Source organism: Ammospiza nelsoni, chromosome 4 (genome assembly GCF_027579445.1).
Source record: "Ammospiza nelsoni isolate bAmmNel1 chromosome 4, bAmmNel1.pri, whole genome shotgun sequence".
Lineage (NCBI taxonomy): Eukaryota > Metazoa > Chordata > Aves > Passeriformes > Passerellidae > Ammospiza > Ammospiza nelsoni.
Window position 1 is genome coordinate 53,290,154 of NC_080636.1, and position 22,051 is coordinate 53,312,204.

General features: G+C 38.7%; 2 protein-coding genes across 5 annotated transcripts in view; one reads left to right on the forward strand and one right to left on the reverse strand.

Moving 5' to 3' along the window:
• The window catches only part of LRBA (LPS responsive beige-like anchor protein), a 372,144-nt gene extending 364,219 nt beyond the window's left edge, over positions 1 to 7,925 (forward strand). The window contains exons 56-57 of the mRNA XM_059469874.1: positions 3,877 to 4,028; positions 6,379 to 7,925. Coding sequence (XP_059325857.1) covers positions 3,877 to 4,028; positions 6,379 to 6,469 — 243 coding nt within the window. The 3' untranslated portion in view covers positions 6,470 to 7,925. The remainder of the gene's footprint in view (positions 1 to 3,876; positions 4,029 to 6,378) is intronic.
• Positions 7,926 to 13,219: 5,294 nt separating this feature from the next.
• Positions 13,220 to 22,051, reverse strand: part of DCLK2 (doublecortin like kinase 2) — a 79,709-nt gene continuing 70,877 nt past the window's right edge. For 2 of the 4 annotated variants that reach the window (XR_009418294.1, XR_009418293.1), the window contains 6 exons: positions 21,744 to 21,821; positions 20,524 to 20,620; positions 18,986 to 19,066; positions 18,107 to 18,223; positions 17,234 to 17,316; positions 13,220 to 14,606 (listed from right to left, as the gene is read on the reverse strand). Coding sequence is in view for 2 of the 4 variants with exons in the window: in XM_059470243.1 (XP_059326226.1) it covers positions 14,394 to 14,606; positions 18,107 to 18,223; positions 18,986 to 19,066; positions 20,524 to 20,620; positions 21,744 to 21,821 (586 nt within the window). In the remaining 2 variants the exon portion in view is untranslated. The remainder of the gene's footprint in view (positions 14,607 to 17,233; positions 17,317 to 18,106; positions 18,224 to 18,985; positions 19,067 to 20,523; positions 20,621 to 21,743; positions 21,822 to 22,051) is intronic. The other 2 variants (XM_059470243.1, XM_059470242.1) reach the window with 1 other exon arrangement.

A 22,051-nucleotide genomic window follows, 5' to 3' on the forward strand; every position in this document is an offset into this window, starting at 1 on the left:
CAAAAGATCACAAAACCTACTGCATGTTGCAGGTAGTGGAAGAGTTAAAGATTAATGGCTTTAATTTGCCTTTTAATATAGCATTTCTTCAGTAAAAGCTTCAAGTATAAAATTCAAGTGAACCATGACCATAAGGTTAATGGATTTTCATCAGCTGAATTTTATAAGTGTAGCAAATAATTATTTGTCACGGTCTTCACTGCAATTTGGAAATACCCTTAGGAGGCTGCTATTGTTATAGAGAAGAAAACTACCCCATATTGATTTTTGCTTCTAATGAATAATCTGTTTAATACTTTTGTGGTTAGTTAGATCTTGTGATCATCCACTCAGTGCATGCATGTTCTGGATTATTTTCAGTCTTACCAGTTCATTTTCTGCCCCTTTCTTACTCTACTCTTGTAAGACAGTCTCTAAATTAGAGTTTTCAAGCTCCTTGTGCCTGTGCTTTCAAGGTGCTTAGCACGTTTCTGATATCAACAGTCACAGAAGCAATTAATGGTTGGAACATTTATTTTTGGGGGGGAGAGGAAGAAGCTTCAACTCCGAATACTCAATTCCAATCTTTGTTAGTGTTCTGTTTTCTATACTTAGCTGTGATTAGAAAAACTCTACAAGTTCTGCTTTATTGTGTCTAAATTTACATGTATGTCTTGTCATATTAGTTGAAAACATGGCTGGAGTAGGTTTATCATCTTTTCTTTTTGGCTCAGAGTTACATTTTGTTTAGAGTATATGTTTGTGTTTCAATTACACTCCTTTTAAAGTTATTGTGTGAAATAAAATTCCAGCAATGTGATCCATTCTGACTCCTTGGGAGTTGTTGCAGTAAACACTCAAAATTTATAACATAATATAGGAGCTCTATCTTAATCTAAGTGTCGCACGTCGTATAATTCTTACAGGATGTATTTGGCATTGCAGTAATAGAGTGCAGCAATACAAAAAATACAGATGTGCAATATGTCTGACTTCAGTTACTGCTGCTCACAAAGCAGTATCTTACACACACTGTATATTTTGGTTTCTAGGCTTGTCAGCAGTCTGTATAAACACTTCAGTGTTGCATGAATGCAACATCTTTGTGTTTTAGTTTCTCTGAAGTTTTTGTGGTGCGTGTGCTGTAAATTCTGTGTGTTAAGAAAAGTCCCAAACTTCTTTTCCCTGAGCTATGTAAAAAGTTTTGCATGTTTGCAAACCTGTATAAGCAGAGACTGCAAATGCCAAAATAATTACAGATTTCAGTAGAGCGATGTTTGCAAAGTCCTGTCTTCAGTTCTTTCTACTGTTTCCTGAATTTAAATCTCTGAGCTGGAATTTTGCTTGTAGACTATTATCTTGAGGCAATGTCCTTGCCTTGACAATGTTTTAGTCAAAAAGAATAATTTTGTTTGTGGAGAGTGTGTTTATGGAATTTATAAGCCATTGCTGTGGACATCTTCCATTCTTACATCATTCTCTTGAGAAGTTGGGCCAGCTGAAATTTATCACAAATTAATCCTGATGTGAAGGGTGTGCAGCATTCAAAGGATGCCTAAATTTAGCTGATTCACAAACCTTAGGTTAAATACATTTGTAGATAATGCTTAGTATCTCTATTCTGTACTGAACATCTGTAGGCCATGGATGCAACCAATCCTCCCTCACAAAGAGGTGCACAAAAGATCCATGGCAAGAAAAGTGATGATTGTGATCCTGGGCAAGGAAAGGGAAGAACTGATAAGGAAGCAGAGCAGGGCAGGAGCCTCCTTTCAGATGAAGTTTTTATCCTCAGGGTTTCTGTAGTAGTAATTACTGAGACCCATATGGAAAAAATACTCACATGCTGTGAGAAAAGTCAGTCATGGAGTCTTCCAAGGGTTGGTGCTGGGAACCAGCTTCATTCAATGCTTTTTGAGGTGGGGAATGCTGAAAGTTTACAGAGTGATGAAGGCAATGCCTGAGATGAATGGAGAACTCTTTTTCCAGAAACTATATAGTATGAGAATGTGGTGTATTCACTGAAACTGGTAGGATCATCTCCAAACATGGAATAAATCTGTAGTACTTTACCTGTAATTACTTCTTGCCCCCCTGAGAAGGCATCAGCAGGTGTAAGAGCCATAGTGAAGGATGTGAGACTCCAGGCAGCTCTTCAAAATGCAGTTTATTGCATCTGAGATGTTACAGCAGTCCAGGGTCGTGGGTGACAGAGCTGTGCCTACAGCTGTCAGCTCCAGCTGCAGGCAGGCCTGGAGACCATTTAATTTTGCTTACAATGCATTATATACTTTTCTTTGCTGAGCATCTTAGTACAGAAGAACCAATCTATACCTTACCTTTTACCTATAGCCTATCATAACTGCTATAATTACCATATTCATGTTACTATTCTCCAGTCACTAAAAGTTAGTACATTACAGTTTAAGCTAGAACAGTTTTCTTGCAGTGGAAAATTCTGAGACTTTTTTTCTACTTGCAACATCGGCAGACTTGTTTGCCTGTGCTCTTTCTGCTTGGTAAAACCATCTTCTTGTTTGGGGTGGGTTTATCCTTTGCTCTAAGTCATGAAAACCCCTTCTAACTAACATGCCCTTTGCCTTTTTAGTTATCCAGTAAGACTGGCTCAGCAATTCTTTTCTGTATCAAAACTTGCTTCCATCTCTATTTCATTCTCAGGTTCTGCATTCAAAAATCTTCCTGCCAAGCATACCTGTGAGACTTCCTTGTCAAACTTTAATCCTTCCCAACAAGCAGACTCAAAAAAGATTAAGAAAATTCATGGGCAGCATTTCCATAAATAGACACTAGAGGGAACAGGAACTTTCTGATATTCCTAATCCTGTGATTTTGGGTGCTGTGGTGCATGGGAGGCAAGGGCTGTATGCTGACCAGGCTGACAGCATTTCCTGCTGCCATTTTTGGAGATAGACCTTTGGGCTAGATGGGTCATGATCTCTCACCCCATAAATTAGCACTTGCTCTAATAAAATTTCAAGTTCAATTCTCTTAAGACCCATTTTGGCCTATTTACACTGGGAAAATCTTTCTTTTAAGAAAGATTTCTCCTGAGTCCTGTCCATTTAATATCTGGTAGTATCATCTGGTATAGTCTTCAGGTAAAGAAGGAAAATTATTCTTCTGGGTATTCAGTATGTGTCTTGATTTTTTTCCCCAATAGCACACAAGAAATACTAAAATAGATTGAAGAATGCTGTTTGAAGAAGTCTTGACTCTGAAAACCAATGATATCCCATCTTCATGATCTGGTTCCCAAATAAAGATTTCATCTACAGATTTGCCATCAGTCCCCATGATGCATACAAAACAGGGTATATGCCATTGAATTTTTCACAGGCAGTTTCAGGATGGATGATAAAAGGGAACACAGTCTATCTTAAGAGAGGTGGATCATTATTTTATTAATCCAGTGCAGGAATCTAAAAGTGCAGGTTTCAATTAATTTTAGTGATTCATATAACAGTTCAGTTCCTGTCAACATTCAGCTTCTGCTAGGCTGGTATTAAAGACCCTTGGGGGGATGTCAGGTGCTGTATTTTAATGCCAGTGCTGCTGCATCTTGTAAATCTAGCTACTTAGAAGAGTAAATTTCTTTAGCTGACCTCATATTGGATCTTTGGAACATGGAATAAATCACAGGTCAGGTGAGACTTAACTAGTGACATCTAATGTATAGGAGATTTGTGTATAAGAGCATTAATTCTCTTGCTGGGTATAATAACATAACAATAATGTTGCTTTTCAAAAGCTTGTGTTGACGTCAAAGTCTCCCTGGACATTCAGCTATCAATATGGAACCTTTTATTGAAAGGAGAAGTGGGGAAGTGAGAGCCACACATACACTTATGTGACAAATGTCCCTGTGCTTTCCCCCAGGCCATTCAGCTGAGTCGGGATGGACAGTATCTGCTCACAGGTGGGGACAACGGCGTTGTCATGGTCTGGCAGGTGTGGGACCTCAAGCGGCTCTTTGCTTACCCAGGCTGCGATGCTGGGATCCGATCCATGGCCCTGTCCTATGACCAAAGGTGAGACCAACTCTGGGCTGGACTGGAGTGTTGGGGAGTACATATTTACAATTCAATTGCATTTTTGTTGTTTTTCTAATTGGGATTTTCTGTGGGTTATAGATCCTTGAGAATTCTGTGCTGGCAAAAGTTTTTTTTTTTTAACATGTTATATTTAGGGCAGATAATCTTTTTCAGGATTTCAGCTCTTTGGGTAGTGAAGAGAGATAGATCCAAGAAATCTTTCTTTGGCAGACTTTCAAGAAAGGCTGAGTTATTGGTTTGCTCCAATGTACAGTGTGGGTCACAGGGAGGTGGAAGGTTACATGTGTGCTTTCATCTCTCTTCTTTCCCTTACAACACAAATCACATTCCTGATTCCAGACTTTCGTGTTAAAAATAGAACAGTTGGAATAGGTGCACAAGAAGGTTCCCTCCACACATCCATATATTTGCCAAAGCACAGTGTCATTCTCAGTTCTAGAACAGTTATTTTATCCACATGCAGCATGACCCTTTTTAAACAATCCTCCTGCTGAAGGTGACCAGTCAGAATTTTTTCTGCAGTTTCACATTGCACTTTCCAATGCAGCTGTACTTGACAATGCTTCAGTGCTTCTATCACAAAAATATTGTTTGTTTATAAGATGGATATTTCCCATTTCATCTGTACACCTTAAGCTTTCAGGCTAGGATTTTATGTGCTGTGGTGTATTTACTAAATGGTGTTTCTGTGTACTTTTCAAGCATGTTTGTCTCCTAAATCCCTTATGGATGTCTACATTATGCAGTAAAGCATGTTGCTGAGGCTCTTAGCCTTCCACTTCCTGAAATCCACATTGAATGTTTTAAAAATTTTTATCTGTGTTTCTAAAACTTACACAAAATGAACTTTATAAAATCCAAACCAGTAAAATGTGCGAACTTCAATGAAACACTGAACAGCTTCTTGAGAAGCATAATTAGAGAATATTGACATTTTGGATAAAGTGGTTTTCCATTAAAAAGAAGCCCTTGCTGTTCAATGTATTACATTGTTAAATGTAATCAAAAACTGTTGAATTTTAGACCTTGTAAATTTTGCATTTAGAGAATCTTTAATTAATGGCATGTTAATGAACTGAAATTTAATATGGACATAGAGAAATTTATCCATGGCCTCAAGTTAAGAAATTATGCACTGTGGGTTGGAAGACAAGAGATTTACTCAGAGTATTTTACTGAGTAATTACTGATTAATTACAGGTAATTGCTCAGAGTTATTTAAAAGACATTTTAATGTAATAGAAAAACAATCAAAATTGGACTGTTGACATGAAATAGGTGATCTTACCGAAATGCAATGTTTGGATGATCTCACACTTAATCTTTGTTTTGAAGAAAAGATTTGCAGCCTTTTACTCTGAATTTTTTAATTCTGAGGCGTTATTCCCCCAAAATGCCAGGATTTTATACATCCTTATAGTTCTGATTTTTGTAATACTTTAATGAGACTGTAGAGAAAATGATCCAGAGACTGATTGTGTTCTGTGTCAGGGTCATGGCTTTTCAAACACATCTCAGTGATCTCCAGTAGCAGGCCAAGGGTAAGGAATTCAGAAAGAGTGTCTCAGTGGGAAAGCCCAGGGATTGCTTTCAGGGATTGCTTCCAAAACAATCAAAGACTTCAGTTTTTGTGATGGTCTTCACAGGGATCTTCGGTTAAAGGGAAGAGACGAGGATCTCACTCCATGTTTCATAAGGCTTGATTTATTATTTTATGATATATATTATATTAAAGCTATACTGAAAGAATAGAAGAAAGGATTTCATCAGAAGGCTGGCTAAGAATAGCAAAAGAAAGAATGATAACAAAAGCTTCTGTCTTGGACAGAGAGTCTGGGCCAGCTGACTGTGACTGGCCATTAATCAGAAACAACTTCATGAGACCAATCACAGATCCACCTATTCCATTCCACAGCAGCAGATAATCATTGTTTACATTTTGTTCCTGAGGCCTCTCAGCTTCTCAGGAGAAAAAATCCTAAAGAAAGGATTTTTCACGAAATGTGTCCGTGACAAGGTTTAGTATTTCCAACTGAAGGCTTGTGCCCACACCCATTTCCTCATGCAGACGTGCTTAAACTTGGGGGAGTTGAAACTGAAATGGACACTGCTCCTGGCCTTCCTTCCCTTTGCTACTACACCAAGGCTTCATACCCTCTCCAATACCCCACCTAAAACCCGCCAAGAGGTAATCCTGGGGAATCCCAAGTGGCCTTGCAGGACAGGAATGCTGGTGAGCAGTTCTGTTGTCCAGCTCTCAGGTGTAGCTCTGGCCTGACCACATGTACATTGTGTGTTTTCTGACCGGTGAATCTGCTTCCCTCAGGTGTATAATGACTGGAATGGCGTCCGGGAGCATCGTGGTTTTTTACAATGATTTCAATCGCTGGCACCACGAGTACCAAACCAGGTACTGACCATCCCAGAGGCCGGGACAAGCACTGACAGGAGCAGCTGTGGCCAGGGGCGGCTGCACACAGCACTGCCTCCCTCGGGGTTGAGCCGCCGCACGGCTCCGTAGAAATACTTCTCTTACATCTGAATGTAACTTAAATTTGCTGGAAGAAGCAACCTATTTTTTAAAGTTAATTGCTATTTTTGTAGACCTTGCTTGACTTTTTTGGGGGAAGGGCAAAGAAGCAGAAAACCAGCTGCTGGGTTCTGTAGTTAAAAAAAAATCTATATTTTTAGTCACAATGAGAAGTCTATTTTGATCCCTGTATGTAAACAAAACCTAAAGTAAACATGGTTAAAACTCACATTCTAGCTATATTATGAAGAAAAAAATGTTCCATCTGAAGCTTTATCTATAACCTTGAGGAAAATATGATTTTAACATAACAGAAATTAATTATGGTGTTGGGGGAATTTTAATCTGTGCTATCTGTACCACACTTTGTCTCGTACTTTTCCAAATGATTGTACTACATCAGCACTGAAGTTTCTGGGAATCAAGGGGTAATATTTAAATTATGGTTAATGTAATTTTAAACTTTGCAAATCATTTCCATCAATGTTACTCTTCAAGCATGTTTCTAGGCCTAGACAATTAGTTCTTTTTTAGTTGTATGTTTAGTGCAGTTACGAGAGAAATCAGCAACGGAGTTTGTGTTACATCAAGTGTGAATCCTTCTTAGTTTCTACCTGGCATCTCCTTCAAAGCACACCAAAATGTGGATTGTTCCTACAAATCAGAAAGGCTCATTTGAAGGCTTCAAACCAGAAGCCCACAGAGGCAGGTGTTTTTTAGCAGGGGCAAGTTCCGAAGCACATTGCTGCTGCTTGACTGTGAGAGCAGGGAGGCAGCAGGAGCTTGCTGATGCACAGCCCCTGTACAGCAGCAGAAGCACAACATTTGTTTTTCTTTCTTCTTTTTTTACTTTTTCTTTCTTTTTTGTCAGAATGTGGCCCTGCAATACTGTAGCACGTGTCATATTCCTTTTCTGCCTATAGCAACAATGTCTTTCGTATTTTGCTACCACTAAATCCAATCTGATCCTGCCTAGTCATATTAAATTACCTCTTTCTTTTAGGAAATGAAAAATAATTTATACTAAGGAACAATAAGTTATTTTGGTGTTGCACAAATCTACTTTTCTACGAGATTGCTGTGCAGAACTCTGTGAAAATATTTGTGAAAAGAACTGTTATTGTTTTGTAAGTCTGTATTGCATAAAATCTCCTTTGTATGTTGTGATCTCTGAGTTGAAATTTACATTCCATATCTGTATTGATACATGCATTTCTCTAGCTGCCTACTAGAGCAGTTCTTGGTTTTTCTAAGCATTTAACTACTCTCTCTTTCAGTAAAGATTTGGAATGAGAAAATTCAGTTTGAGTGAATAAATTAAATAAAATTACATTTGTAATTGAGACCTTCAGTGAAGTACTGGGTTACTTGTGATTCAGGATATGTTCCTAAGAGAGGAAAGGGGTGTATTTAATGTACTTTTGGTGTGTATGAAATGGTGTTTTCTGTGGTTTCTGGTGTATCAGTAGTTAGATTTTCATGTTTTGTGTAGCACAAGGATGATGTGATTAAGCAAAGGCTGTAGTGGCTTGTGTCTGTGGGATGTGCCTGGTCTACTGAGCTCTGTGTACTGAATATTTTTTATGCAAAACTTGTATCTCACATTTCCTGAAGTTCAACAACATTCACAGAGTTTGTATCAGCATAGTTTGAGGGGAAATTGTAATGGTCTTGAACTTAAATTTGAGTTTGTCTTAAGCCAGGGGTGGTTTTTCCTAGGTGGAGGGAAAGCAAACAAGAAAAAGGTGTATTTTGCCAAATGGAAATCCTGAAAGTCTTCTTTTTATGAAGAAACAATTATTGATAGAAATAATAGCTCCTGATCTTGGAGCCAAAATATTTCATGGGTAGTTGATTTGGTAAGTTGCTTGTTTTAGAAAGGGCTCTACTGGATCAGGAAATGCTTTCCCAAACTGGAAGCACAGCTGTACCTGTGTGTGCTGTCCTGGTTGCACCTAACCCTCCTTGGGAAGCAGCAGCAACTGCTGCAGTGTGGAGTTTATCCTTTGGAGTGCTGCAGCCTTTCTGAGGGAAAGGACATCTTCACCTTCTCCGTGAGCAGCCCTGCAAAGACACCTCTTTTCTGCACATCTTGGGTGAGTAGGACATCCCCTCCTTCCACAGGTGAACCCACAGGCCTTGGACACCACCCTGGGGCCCAGGTGTGCACTTGGGATCTCAGCTTTGGCTGAAGTAGTCCCACCTCATGCTGTTGGTGATGAGATGGAAAACAGGGTTAAATTCCCAGCTACTCAGGTACTTGTTACTCTCTTCAGAGCAGCACCTGTGTCACATGGATCACCTGAGAGCTGGCAGCAGGTGCCAGCAGCTGGGCCTCACTTGGCTGGTGTTGGCAGAATGTTCCTCAAGAGAGGGACAGACCTCTCTCCCCCAATGCATTCATGCAGAACACTTTTTATGTGACAGTCTGGCCTTTCTTTTGCCCTGGTGAATTCAGACAGAGCTGCTGCCAGCTGTGTTTATGGGCAGTGCTCTGCAGCAGTGCTGCTTGGTTGGGATGTGCAGTACTTGGCAAATGTAGCTTGAAATCCCTTGTATTTTCTATCAGTGAATTGCTGATGGAAATGCTGTAGGATTTGGCAAGAGAAGATGGGGTGGTCAGAGTGGGGGTTTCTCTGAAGGAAGTTTGTGCTGTGGTGCTACTGCAGGCAGAGGTAAATGAATGCTCAGACTTGAGAATATTTCTGCAGTTCTTGGCTGTGTCGTGCAGCTGTGTGTGTATCTGTTGTTGTTTCTTGCCCTGACATCCTCTTGGTAGTCCCTCACTTCTCTGCAGCACTTTGTTCCTGTTCAACATCCCAAAGAGCTGATCTGATACCAAGGTAATGGGAAGTGAATTTTACTGCAGCTTTAGTCAGGACATGATTGGTTTTAGTTGTATTGAATAAGAATGGCCTAGGTAAGGTGCCTATCTAAATTGTAGTTTTTCCACTCTATGTCCAAAATTTCATATTCATAGGGATTTCAGTGTGCTTGTGGTATGGCATACTTCTTTTTTCTTTCTCCCAGGATAATTCCAGGGGAATTACAGATCACTATATTGTTTTTGAGAAACTGGGTTTATCCTCATTAAATAGAACCAGAGATGCGCCATTCTGAGAGTGCTGCTCTAAAGCAGTGAGACCTCTCCCATGCAGGGTTAAGATGTTTGTGTAACACTTGAAATGAGTTGCTTGCATGGATTTACCATATTTCATCATTAGATTTCATAATTTCATCATTAGATGAAATTTCATCATCATTAGGTGAAATCCAAAATAGTTTACTTTTATGCAGAACCAGCCTAAGATCTTCAGTAAACTAATGCAGTTAGTGATGCATCACAATGTAAAGCTGCTCTTTAAAAGCTCTGGACAAAAAAAAAGGTAAGAAATGGTTTTAAATTTTGCTTATATGTACTGAAATTCAACTATGTTTAATCTAAAGCTCCTTAATTCAGATACAACCATTGTTATGAAGTAAAAATTATTGAAATAATAAATTCTAACTCGTATGTGTACTTTCAGTTGAGATTTATTATCGAGAAGCATATTGTTAGAAAAGGAATGTAAAAAAATTCACAACTATTTATATATTGTAGGAAATACAGCTACATTTGTTTTTTGGAAATTAATTGAGGTAATAGTGGAAAGTGTAGTCTTGAAACCAAAGGGATGTGTGTATTTAGTAAAATCTGAAATTGCACACAACTTTGCCATTGGATCAGACATTGTGGTGTGTGCTTTGGAGATGATGTTGCATTGTGTGGGAATAGACAAAAAGGGGTTCCCAAAATGTGGTACTTGCTGTTTGCTACATGGACAACATTTGAGAAATGATAATTTATTATTTTATTTTTTTCTTCAAGTTATTCTAGTATTTTTTCTTGCTGCTGTGTGAGCTCTGACCTGCAAAATGTTGTAGGCACAGCTCAGTCTGGTTGTGTGGTGACTTTGGTGCTATCAGCAATAGCAATGTCCAGTAACACAAATTACTTTGCACCTTGCTCTCTCATTTTGCCTTGCTTATTCTGTGTGCAAGGGATGCTTTCCAAGCCTCTGTAGCTATAAAAACCAAAGTCTGACCATTTGAAACAAAACAAGTAGTGTAATTCAAGGAGTGTTTAAACATTCAGCATTTAAATGCTCTAGATGTCAGTATCTCCTGTTAATTGGCAATTATCTCACCTATTATTCTGGGGAGGAGGGAACAGTTTTGGTACTTCTTTGAAACCTGCACTTTGCATGGTTCACACTCTTGGCTTCCTGTTTCCAAAGGAAACAAAGGCACTTAAAAGTCAAATTCTCTTTGGAAAAAAACCAAAAACAAAAACCAAAAACAGGAAGAGAAGCAACACCTTCCTAGTGGGTACTTGCATGGCTGCTTGCACCTACCACTTCCTGATCTGGAGGTTTTTTTCATAGTGCTAATTTAGTTTAAAAAGAAAACAAAAATCCTGCTAGAGTGAATTCCCCTGACAGAAAACTAAATACCTGCTTCTGTGTTTTAGACATTGAAGCTAACTGCAAGTAGAAGGGTTTGATTTGCTTGTCTTTTTTGTCATCTTAAAACCATCAGTTTTACTTAACAAGCATTTTGGGTCGGTTGCTAGTTTTGTGCTTGTCTGCTGTTTCCAGTTGCTGTTTGGATATAGCTTGAAAGAAAGAATGAGTAAATGCAAAATATAGTTTCTCATGTAAAAACTGGCAAAACCAAAGATGATTGATAGATAAATACATATATTTATGTAAAAGTGAAGGAATCGGTATCAGTATAGCTATCAAGCTATAATAATTAGACCGGTGACTACTGGGAGGAAGAAAGGTGTGAAAACCAGGGTTAAATTACTGACCCATAAATATTCTTGACAATTAGCTACTAAGAAAGAGTCAATACTTGATAAAACTAACACCATAAAACAGCATCTTCATTAATGTATTTTGAGAATTATTTTAAATATTTTTTTATTCCAGAAGGGGGTAATTGTCTGCAAGGGTAATTATTGATGGGAATCAATCAGTGGAAGTAGTATTGGGCTGATTTATGGCAGGAGAGGATTCAGTCCTGGGACTTTAAATCTAGAAATGCAGGAATGGCTCATTGGACTTTTGTGAACAACTACTCACTTTCAAAGGACCTAGAAAGATTAGGATATTTAAAAAGATTTTTTTAATAATTTTTTTTTTTAAAGGTAGGCATGGTGGTGGTAGAGCTGTCACTATGGAGCGTTTGTAACAGTTCTTTCTAAAAAATGTGTAACTTGTTTTCAATTTCTATAATAGTTCATTTCCCTTTATAATAGGAAAAAAAATTGTGAACCAGAACTATTTTTGCCTTCTTCCAGCAGCAACTGGTGGTTCTACAGCAAGAGAAGGACTAAATGAAAGTGCAGCAGGTAAGAAACCAAATGTGATATTTGGGGACCTTCATTAAGTGTTTTAGTGTTAAGCAACACATCTTTATTTTATTTTTATGTTAAAATGTGGTATCTCCTGCACCTATGCACAGACTGAACTTATGTGGAAGTATTTTAAGGCCTGGAGTAGTGCTATAATGTTGTTAAGGTTACACAAAGAGTTGGAGACTTTCCCAGCTATCCTGTTTTTGTCTGACTGTTGGCCACATGATTATATTTTCCAGCTGTCATCACTATTTTTAAATAGGCATTTTGGAACCTGCCTCTGCTCTGTGAATCAAAATACTTGTCTAAGACTCTTTACATGTTGATCACTCATGAAGTTAGGGACATGATTTCAGGGTTTGTCTCTTTACTTTCTTCTTCCATGAGACAAGGTAGTAGTTTAGAACTGGCAGCTGTTGACCAGGCAAGCGATGATCCCTTCTGTTATAGATGCAGAATTATTTCTGCAACACAACTCATTGGAAATCCTTGCCAATCCATGGCAGTCTTTTTTCTTCATAGCTGAATCCATCCTCTTGGGAAAAACAGAACTTAACCCAGCATTCATTATTTGCTTGTTGCTTCCTCTCTGCTGATCACTTTTTTCTACTCTTTTGGAGGCTCCCTGTCTTTGCTGGGGGGCTGGTTAGCCTGCTCCACCTGAAATTCCACATCCTTTCTTTGGCTGAGTCTGAGACTTGTTGCAGAAATCACCAAGCACAGGCAGCCAGCTACGGAGTCTCACCAGAATCTGAATCAGGAGTTTCTCTTCTGATTAAGGTTGGAGTGATAGCTTCATCTTTTTGCACTGTACCAAAAACGAAATTATTTTACAGAAAGTCTATTCCCATACTCTTTAAGTATGGGAACCCACAACGAAGTTAATTAGCAAGGATTGGTTGTAGCCCAACCTTTTTATCATAGTTTAAGACATGCCATATCTTCCTACCTTTAATAGCATTTTCTTGCCAGGATGTTGCACATCTTTCAGCTGCCATGGTCTTAAGTTATCACTTGGCACTTTCTGATCTTTAAGTGCTCTTCAAAAGGTAAAACAACCATGTTTAATCATGGCTTTCATAGGAAGCAATGGATTTTAAAATAAGAATTTTATGGGAACCCCTCAAATTAATTCTATTAAATTGTTTTGGTAGGCATCTAATTGTTCAGTCTCTCTAGGGAGAATAAGACAAGTGTCACTGACAAAATAACTGAGCTCTCAAAGAAAGGAATGACTTTTTGTGTTCTGTTTTTTTAATGAAGAAAGTTTATTGCAGGTCTTTCTTTTACAATTCTAGTAGAAAGTATAGCTAAGAGAAAAAATGAACTATGACCAATTCATAAGAACGAGCAAAGGAAAAGGATTAAGCTGAATACATACTCTATTGAACTAAGCATTATGGTAAAGAGAAAACCTCACCTATTTTGTGACTGCAGGTTAAAGAGAGCTGCTTTCCAGTGCCTGCACCAGGTGAACAGGGGGATAGGATAGCACTGACAAACCTCTGATGGCTATTGATGCCAGCTCCTCTGTCAGCATGTCCTAGAATCAGGAGCTGCTCAGCTCATCATAGCTTGGATAACATGCAGCAGGCTTTCCCTTCACAGGCCCAAAGTAATTTTATTTTATTTTATTTTATTTTATTTTTATCTAACAGGTAGTCCGACCCTGGAGAAAGGTGTGGATGGGACACTTGTGGTTAGGATAGAAAATGGCAAAGCAAAAAGGCTTCCTTCACTCCAGTCTTTGTAACAAATAAATGTCCACTGCTCATGTTTACATCCCAAGTTACTTTATTTAAATTCATATTATCTAAACACTACCCTGCCTGCAAGTCAGATAACAAACTTGATGGAAAACAACCATCCTTCCCTTTCTATCTTCAAATGTTTGTCTCTTGATATTTTACAGTTAGTCCACTAAAAAATTCTTTGTGAAAATTTGCCTCTTCAAGTTTAGTAGAAACTTGGCTAAAAATAGAGGCATTGGAATAGAAGGCAAATAGAAATTTTCTTCCCTTGTCTGCCTCTCCCACTTTTCTGAAAATTCCCATCAGAAGAACAGAACGGGGCCTGCTGGTGGACATGAGGCCAGGTAACTGTTCCCCACCTCATTGCTCATATAAAAATATGGTCAGGTACACCGTAAGTTAGTCTATCTAGAGCCTAAGGCTGTGTGAAATGGAGTTAATTATTGACACAGAGAACTTAAAAAACCACCTAAAATTCCTGGAGTCTTTCCCCTACTGCTCTTCCCAAGATGCGGTTTGTTCACCCCCTGCGAGAGAGAGGCTCAGACCTGGCTGGGAATTGCTATGGGAGGTGCTCACAAACTGAAAACAGTAATGGGAAATGAAGAAAAGTGTGGCCAGAGTGCGGGGAGCTTCGGGTGTGTTTGCTTTCCCCAGTCCTACGCAGCAGGCTGATCCCCAGCGAGCTCGGGAGGAGGCGGCGTGGGGGACCCGGGCGGCTCAGGAGCAGCAGGGAGGAGGGGCTCGGACCCAGCCGCAGCAGGAGCAGCAGCTGCAGCAGCAATTGCAGAAATGTTCTCCACTCCAGCTCTACCAGAGTCCTGACAGCGCTTGCTGCAGAAAATCTGACTCTCTTTATCTAGAGCTGTGTTCTACAAACAAACAAAACAAACCCAAGGCAAAACATGAAACAACACTTAAATACAGCCCTGTCTTAAGGGTTAAAACAATCTACAAGACATGAACTGCATGCAATACAGCCAGGATAAGAAAGGAGAAATAACATCAGAAATCTTTTATATAATGAATTGTGTGATTTTTGTGATGTTGACTTTAGGAAACGTAAGGAAAATTTATTTTCCAGATGTATGCTTGCCATGACGTTGCAGGTTTAAAATTTTTGTCTTGCAAGTCTGATGTGGAAAAAAAGATGGCACGAGTGGTTGTGATAGAGAAGGAACCTGTCACAGTAACTATTAGCAAAACTTATGTACCTGTGTTTTTGCAGACACAAGGAATCAGGTGATGCTTACTGAGAACTCAGTGCTACAATTCTGGAACAAACCACACAGTACAGAAGGGGAGCCCCTGGGGAAGGTGACAGAACATTTTTTTCTTTTTTCAAGCAAATGGACTGCTTTTCTGCTTAGTGGTGAGAGTAGGAAAATTACCTCTCATGGTTGCAAAAATGCATAATTTCTGAATTGTGTACTTAAAAATGAGTTTACAGGAGAAGGGAGCAACAGGTTGGAATGAAAACTGAGAATTCCGTAGTGAATAGGTTGATTATCTGGAGTATGTGGTACATCTGCTGAAGATAACAATTTCCATACCCTCAAAGATATGTGCTAATTGTAAAGGTCAGATGCTTTCCCTTTTCTTCAAAAATTTATTATTTTGATTGGACTTGCTTTACTAATGTGAAAATTTATGTGGTTTTAGTTGGGTTTGACTAATACACTTTTCAATGAAGTATTTAATACTGAAATAATTTTCTGAGACAAGTCAAATTTAGCAGGGTTCATTTTTTTTCAGATGTGTTTATTGTATCAAAGTCATCAAGGACAGCAGATACAAGGTACTTACCCTCTTCTTTTTTGTTGTTGTTATTATGTTGGTTTTTTTTAACTCAAGTTACATCACTACATCCCTGCATTGCGAGGTACAAGGAGAAAATTCCATAGTCCACAATTGAGTTTCTGCTACTGACAATCAACACTGCAAAGGGAGCATGCAAGGAAAGGAGCAGCTGAATTGGATCTGAGTTTTGAGATGAGTGATGGTCTAAAGGAATTTTATCATTATCAAGGCACCATTGCATTGCCTTTTTTCTTGCTGGAAAAAGTTGTAAATAGGGGTTTCTGCTATTTCAGTGGCAGGCAAAGTTATATAAAAGGGAAAGGACATGCTTTCAGTTCATGCTGACAGTGATTTTCTCCTGTGCTGTCCTCATAGCAGCAATATAGTTCTATGTAATGCAGTTTAGGGTTTTCTTTTCAATTTTACTGTTGCTAAGCAAGAATGTTTTTTATTTATCTAGGACTGATTATCACTTTTCTGTCTCTAAATGAAGTTCAATTTTAAATAGAAACAATGTTTAGTTCTTTGCTTCTGTCTTCAAAAGAGTCTCATCTTTTTCTAGCTGTTTTTAGATACAATATGGATATAGACATGCAGAAAGTGACTGCCCGGAGAATAAACCAAGACATGTCTGAGGAAGTAAAAAAATTGTTGTATTGGTGTTTGCAGCCTATTTCAGATATGCATCACTCAAGACAGAACTATTTTTTCCTAAGTGTTTAAAAGGTATTCCTTTGCTGGTTTGGCGTGGCTGTACAGCTTTTTCCACTTCAGACTGGCTTAGTTATTTCTCCTTCCTTGTTACCAATGGAGACCATGTACTTTTTGTGCAGCAGAACAAAGCATCGCCGTTAGTACGTACCATTGCCTTGGACCTACTCAGAGGGAAGCAATGCAGGCATTGGGAAAGGAGGAAAAAAGGAAGAAAGCAAGGGACAGAAACTAGACTTACTTTAAGCAGAACTAACACAATTGCAACAAATTTAGATTTACATAACATTTCTTAATTGACCAAAAAAAAAGAAAAAATCAGTAATGAATTAAGAGCAACATGCTTTTGGGGGCAGCAGGAGCCTCCTGTGCAAGGACACTGAACTGGGGATGTGCAGTTTTACTTCTCTGCCACAGGATGGGATTATCTGCATGGGCCAGGTGACAGTGTGGGAATGAGGTGATGCTAAAGGGGCTCCAGTGAATGTGCAGGTGGACTGAGAGAGCAATGCACTGCAATACACAGTGAGAGTTACAAAGTGTGCTTGTCTGAAGCTGAATGTTGGTAAGCAATGAGTGCTGGAGCAAGTGAAGAACTTCTGAACACAGAGGTAACTAAATTTCAATGCTCAAGGTAAACCAGGGCAAGAATAACAAATTGGGGGCTTAATCCTCATTAGATCACAGTGTTTTGAGCAAGATTTTACTTTTCCTTTCAGCATTAACTGGGAGCTGCATTCAGCAATTAATAATTATGCATTTACATCCTTCCATACCTGTTAGAAGGAAATAAAGCAGGAAAAGGTAAAATGAGGTGAACTTTCCTGGCTGAAGGAGTGTCAGTAGCTAACAGAAAAAACTCACACCAATAGGAAGCCAAAGCTAGGCTGTGTCAGAGATCTGAGACAGGCTTAAGTGGCATGCAAGTTGGAGAGGGGCTGACAGTTAGAATTAAAATTGCTCTTATTACATATAGTGCATTTTATACCAGTTTTCAGCTTCAGGCTTATCCATAGTCTCAACAGTATAAAGAATGAAGCTCTGAAGTCCCTCTCAAACTGTCAAGTCAAACTGTCAAATGAAATGTAGACAAGAACATGAACCTGAAATCCATTTCCTAACTTATTTTTATGTTATCATTTTTCCTACATTTAAATTGTTTGCCTATTTAACTCACATAAATGTATTTGCAAAGACAGAGATGTAGGCAGAAACATTTTATTTAAATTTTACTGGTTCTTAGATGATTAAAAAAATTATTCCTGTTAACATAAGTGGTCTGGCCTTTGAAATAATACTAATGGGAGGGTGAGGGTGGAAGTCCCTGTTATGTTACCATGGATGGTTTTACTTTCTTTAAGTTACTGAAAATACATTTTGTGTGCAGTGTCCATCCTTGCATCAGACAAGGCTGGGCCCTGGTAAGATCATGAAGAAAGGAAGTTTCTGGAATGGAGCCTGGTTTCCTGGCACAGGTAGTGTTGAACAACACTATGCTCAAGATGAAGCAACACTTGGTCAGGCACAGAGGTAGACCCTAGTTAACTAGGTGGGCAGTATGATAAAAAAACTCTTGCTTTTTAAAATGAAATATTTCAAATTGTTAAGAAACTTCATTTTAACATACACCTACTTAGTGTTCATTGAAAGCTCATTTTTATCTCTTGGGCAGCACACTGTGATAGACTTGGTTGCTCTCAAGAAATGATGAGACAATCCACATTATACATCAATAAAGACTAGAATTAGAGACTCTTCCAATTTTGGGTTTGCTATTCTTGCACCACATGTGCTCATAGAGCACTGTCAGGAAAATATGCAGAGTATACTATCAATGTATAGAAATATTCATTTCTCTTACCATGATGACAGAAACCCCAGCAGATGTGTTATTTTGCTTCGGTAGGGTGTTATTAAAGTGCTGCTTCAGTTTACCTGTTACTTCAGCTTGCATATTATTCTCCTGGGAAGCATCATCCTGCATAAGAAAGAACACAATATTCAAGTTAGGGAAAAACCAAAAAGTTTTTTATCATCAGGTGCTTTCTGCTTTTTAATGAACAGTGAATATTCAGACAGGCAGTCCAAAAGTGAACACACTCTGCTACATGAGAGACAATTCCAGAGGAAAGGAACAGAGCAATCACTCACTGCTTTATGAATGAACTTCTATTTCTTAAAATGACATGTGACATTTCCAGTGCGTTGATTTGTCCCATAATTATAAGCTGCAGGTTTGATTCAAGCAAGTTAAAAATAACATACTTGAAATAATATTGAAAAGCATATTTTTCACTTGGATTTCTTTCAAATCACCACTTTAAATGGCCCATCATGTCCTAAGTCTGGAGGTGTTATCAAGTAGTATAAATACACTTGAGAGGAGCTGTTATCCATTGATACACTTGTTAATAGTTGTTTTCTCTTGTGTCAGGGAACTCCACAGATTGTATTCTGTCCCTCTTTTAGAACACGTCTGAAAATAAACATTGTCTGGCTCCATGTAAACCTAGTACTTATTAATAATTAATTGATTTTAAATCAATAAGCAATGCACTCTGGTGTTCCCCTTTGCTGCTGCCTGAGAAGATGAAGGACCTGGCAGGCATCAGCTTGGTGTCTGTGGTAAATTAGGTGTTATATTTGCTAATTGTACTGCTGCTTCTGAACAGTGCAGGTTAATGGTTAGATTTACAGGTTTAATGTCAAATTAGAGACAAGGGAAATGTGATTTACTCACTGACACCCAGGGATGGCTTAGGATCTGTGCTGCTGTGTACCGGGCTTCAGCATTCACATGTAGCATCAGGCTGATTAACTCCTTCATGGAAAAAGAAAAAAAGAGAGTTTGAAGGGCATGGGAAAGGATATTAAAACTGAAAATAATGTTCCACTAAGTTCTTCTCAGTGCAATGTTCTTGATACCTGGATGGGAAAAAAACCAACCCCAGCTGATACCAGTGTGACTTAAGTGGAACTTAAATTTGCCCTTTAGGATTAAGAGTCTGCAAGGTGGTGTGTTTGATATCAGCTTCTTAACTGTACTCATTTCACTGAGTCTATTGAAAACAAATGAAAAAGAAATGTTAAAAAAAAACAGCTCTAATGTTCCACTTTGTTCTCTGTACATTCATGAACATGATCAGAACAAAAACAAACCTGGGAGACATGAGATCCTCTCTGGGCAGTGCACATGCACTCAGTAATATTACATAAAAAACATTACATAAAAAACCACAAATCAGAGACAAGAATCTGCACCTGAAAGTGAAGAAACTGATGAAATTATTTGAAAACGTTCTCTTCTGTGTTGCTGCAGAAGAATAGAAGATATTGAGCTAAGTCCTTCTCTCAAAAACCCTTTTAAAGCCTCCAAATTATCATCTTCATATTTTTATCAAGATTATTTCAAGATTATTTCAAAGGCGCTATCCATTGATTCAGTTTTGGAAATGGTTTGTTCAAGCAGATGATAACACACCTTACTGAGAGCTTTCCCAACCAGCCAAGTTCTTTAGTCTGTGGAAGTTTGAAGTGAGACATCACCTTGAATACCAAGATTGTTTGTTCAGAATGCATGTCTGGAAATCTGTGAGATGACTGGGACTTGGGAAATGTTGGTAAATGGATAAATACCCATAGGGAAATGCAGAAAAATTCAGAAAAAAAATTAACTTCTCATTGGCCAGATAAAAAACCACCTCCACTTGTTACCGAGTCCTCTAATATTATTTAGAGCACTTCAGTGAGTTAACCTAAGAGAAATGGGGCTTACAACTTCAATCTTTGTCCTACAGACACAATCAATTTAAACAAAACTGCAGTGATCACAGAAGAACTGCTGGCAGTGGCAATTAGCCATGGCTGCGCCTCTTGAAAAGCTCTCATAAATAAATGCCTCAAGTAAAAATAGGAAAAAATGCCTACTGCAACCAATCCACAGAGCAATAATTTTCCTTTTTTAAAGAGAGGCAAGAGGGAAAAATTCAGGGACACATTTATTTTACATCTGAAGCACTGAACCTGCTGTAAAGTGCATCATGAAGTGAGCTGGGCAGTGTGTGACATTCCCTGAATGCAGCTGGCATTCTGCTACCCTTGCTCAGGCAGCCTGAAACACCTGAGCTTTCATCAAGCACTGCTCAGCCAAACCCACTGAAAAGGCACAGCTGGGCACTGGGCTGCTCTGCATCTTCCAGGCTGCCTTCCCAGCTGAGCACAGGCTGCTGCACAGGGCTTGTCAGAAATGTTCTTTCAGGTGGGAAAAAATATCAGTACCTTTGCTGAATCGGTGATGTTATCCCAGTAGGGAGAGGGAAATTCCAGCTTCCCCACAAGGATCTGATCAAAGAGGTCTTCCTGAAGGTTGTTTTCACTGTAAAACAGCAGTAACGAAAAACATGAGAGGAAAAGCCAATTTGTCATGAGGATTTTAACTTGATTTGGGGATGGAACAGAAATTATGTTAATAACTACTAGAAATACATAATTTGGAAGTTTATACAGTGATAGCTTTTCTGAGCCAATACATTGAGGTAACTTTTCCACTGGAATAGGGGCTGCATAGTTAACACACATTTATCAATCTCACTCATGACCTGGTTCTACTAGCATGATATGGACATTCTCTGTGCCTTCCCTCAAAACTCTAACCAAAGAATACATTTTCTTGCACAATGTATCTTTCAAAACACATTTTCAGCTTTAAATGTGAAATAACAACATGAAAACCCCAAATACATGAACTAATATTTTTCCCCATCAACAATACATATATAAAATAAATTTATAAAAAATAAATACATATAATATATATTTTAAAAATATATAAGATATATATGTAAAATGTATTGTTTGCAAGCTATTTTCGTTCAGTGAGGTGTTTTAGTTAAACCTCTTTTGTTAAGTATCTTGCTGTAAAAATGAACAAACAGGCCCTGCATTAGTAATTTATATGTTAAGAGCAGAATTCCCCGTTAAAATGTGCCAATTCCTTCTCATTCTCTGGCAAAAAAAAAAAAAAAAAAAAAAAAAAAATTTAAAAAAAAAAAAAAAAGAAAAGGAAAAGTGCCCATTTGATTTTGATTTTCAGTAGAAAAACCCCACGGCTGGTTTGACACTTCCCCAAAGGCCGAGCAGGGTTCCAAAGGCGGGATGAACACATTTTCCCCTCTCCTCTCCGACGGCAGAGGGCAGCGCGCACCCGCGGATGGAGGAGCCGGGATCCGCATGGAGACAAAAGGAAAAGCGGCTCTGCCCTCGCACACCCCCAGCACTAAAACACCTGCCCCCGTAGGAAAACGTATCTCAAAAATTGATCCCAAACCTAAAATGAAAGACAAGTGAAAACCACTCAAAGAAATGAACAATCCGTGAGGAAAACACATCATTCTGATGCACCTTTTTTCCTCCCCCAAGGATGCCTCCTTCAGGGAGAAAGGTCAGACTGGCGCTGAAAGAATTTGATTGCTTTTGCTGGGTTTCCCTTTGGCACTCACCTGCGAAAAGGTGGAAATCCACATAACAGGATGTAAGTGATCACACCTGCAGCCCAAATATCCACCTTTAAGCCGTACCTGAGAAAATAAGTCTGTGTTACTTGTGCTGAATTAACAGCAACAACAAAAAAAGTCATTCCAATCAAAAATAAATTATGCTGACAGGATTTCGTGAGAATCTGTTCTGAATTACTTGCTGCTGCTAAGGTGATGTATTTTGTGCCTGAGCATCTTTTTCTTCACACCTTTACAATCTTTAAGAAACCATGATTCTATGATTTTTTTTTCCACCTCAGGGCTCTCCAGGG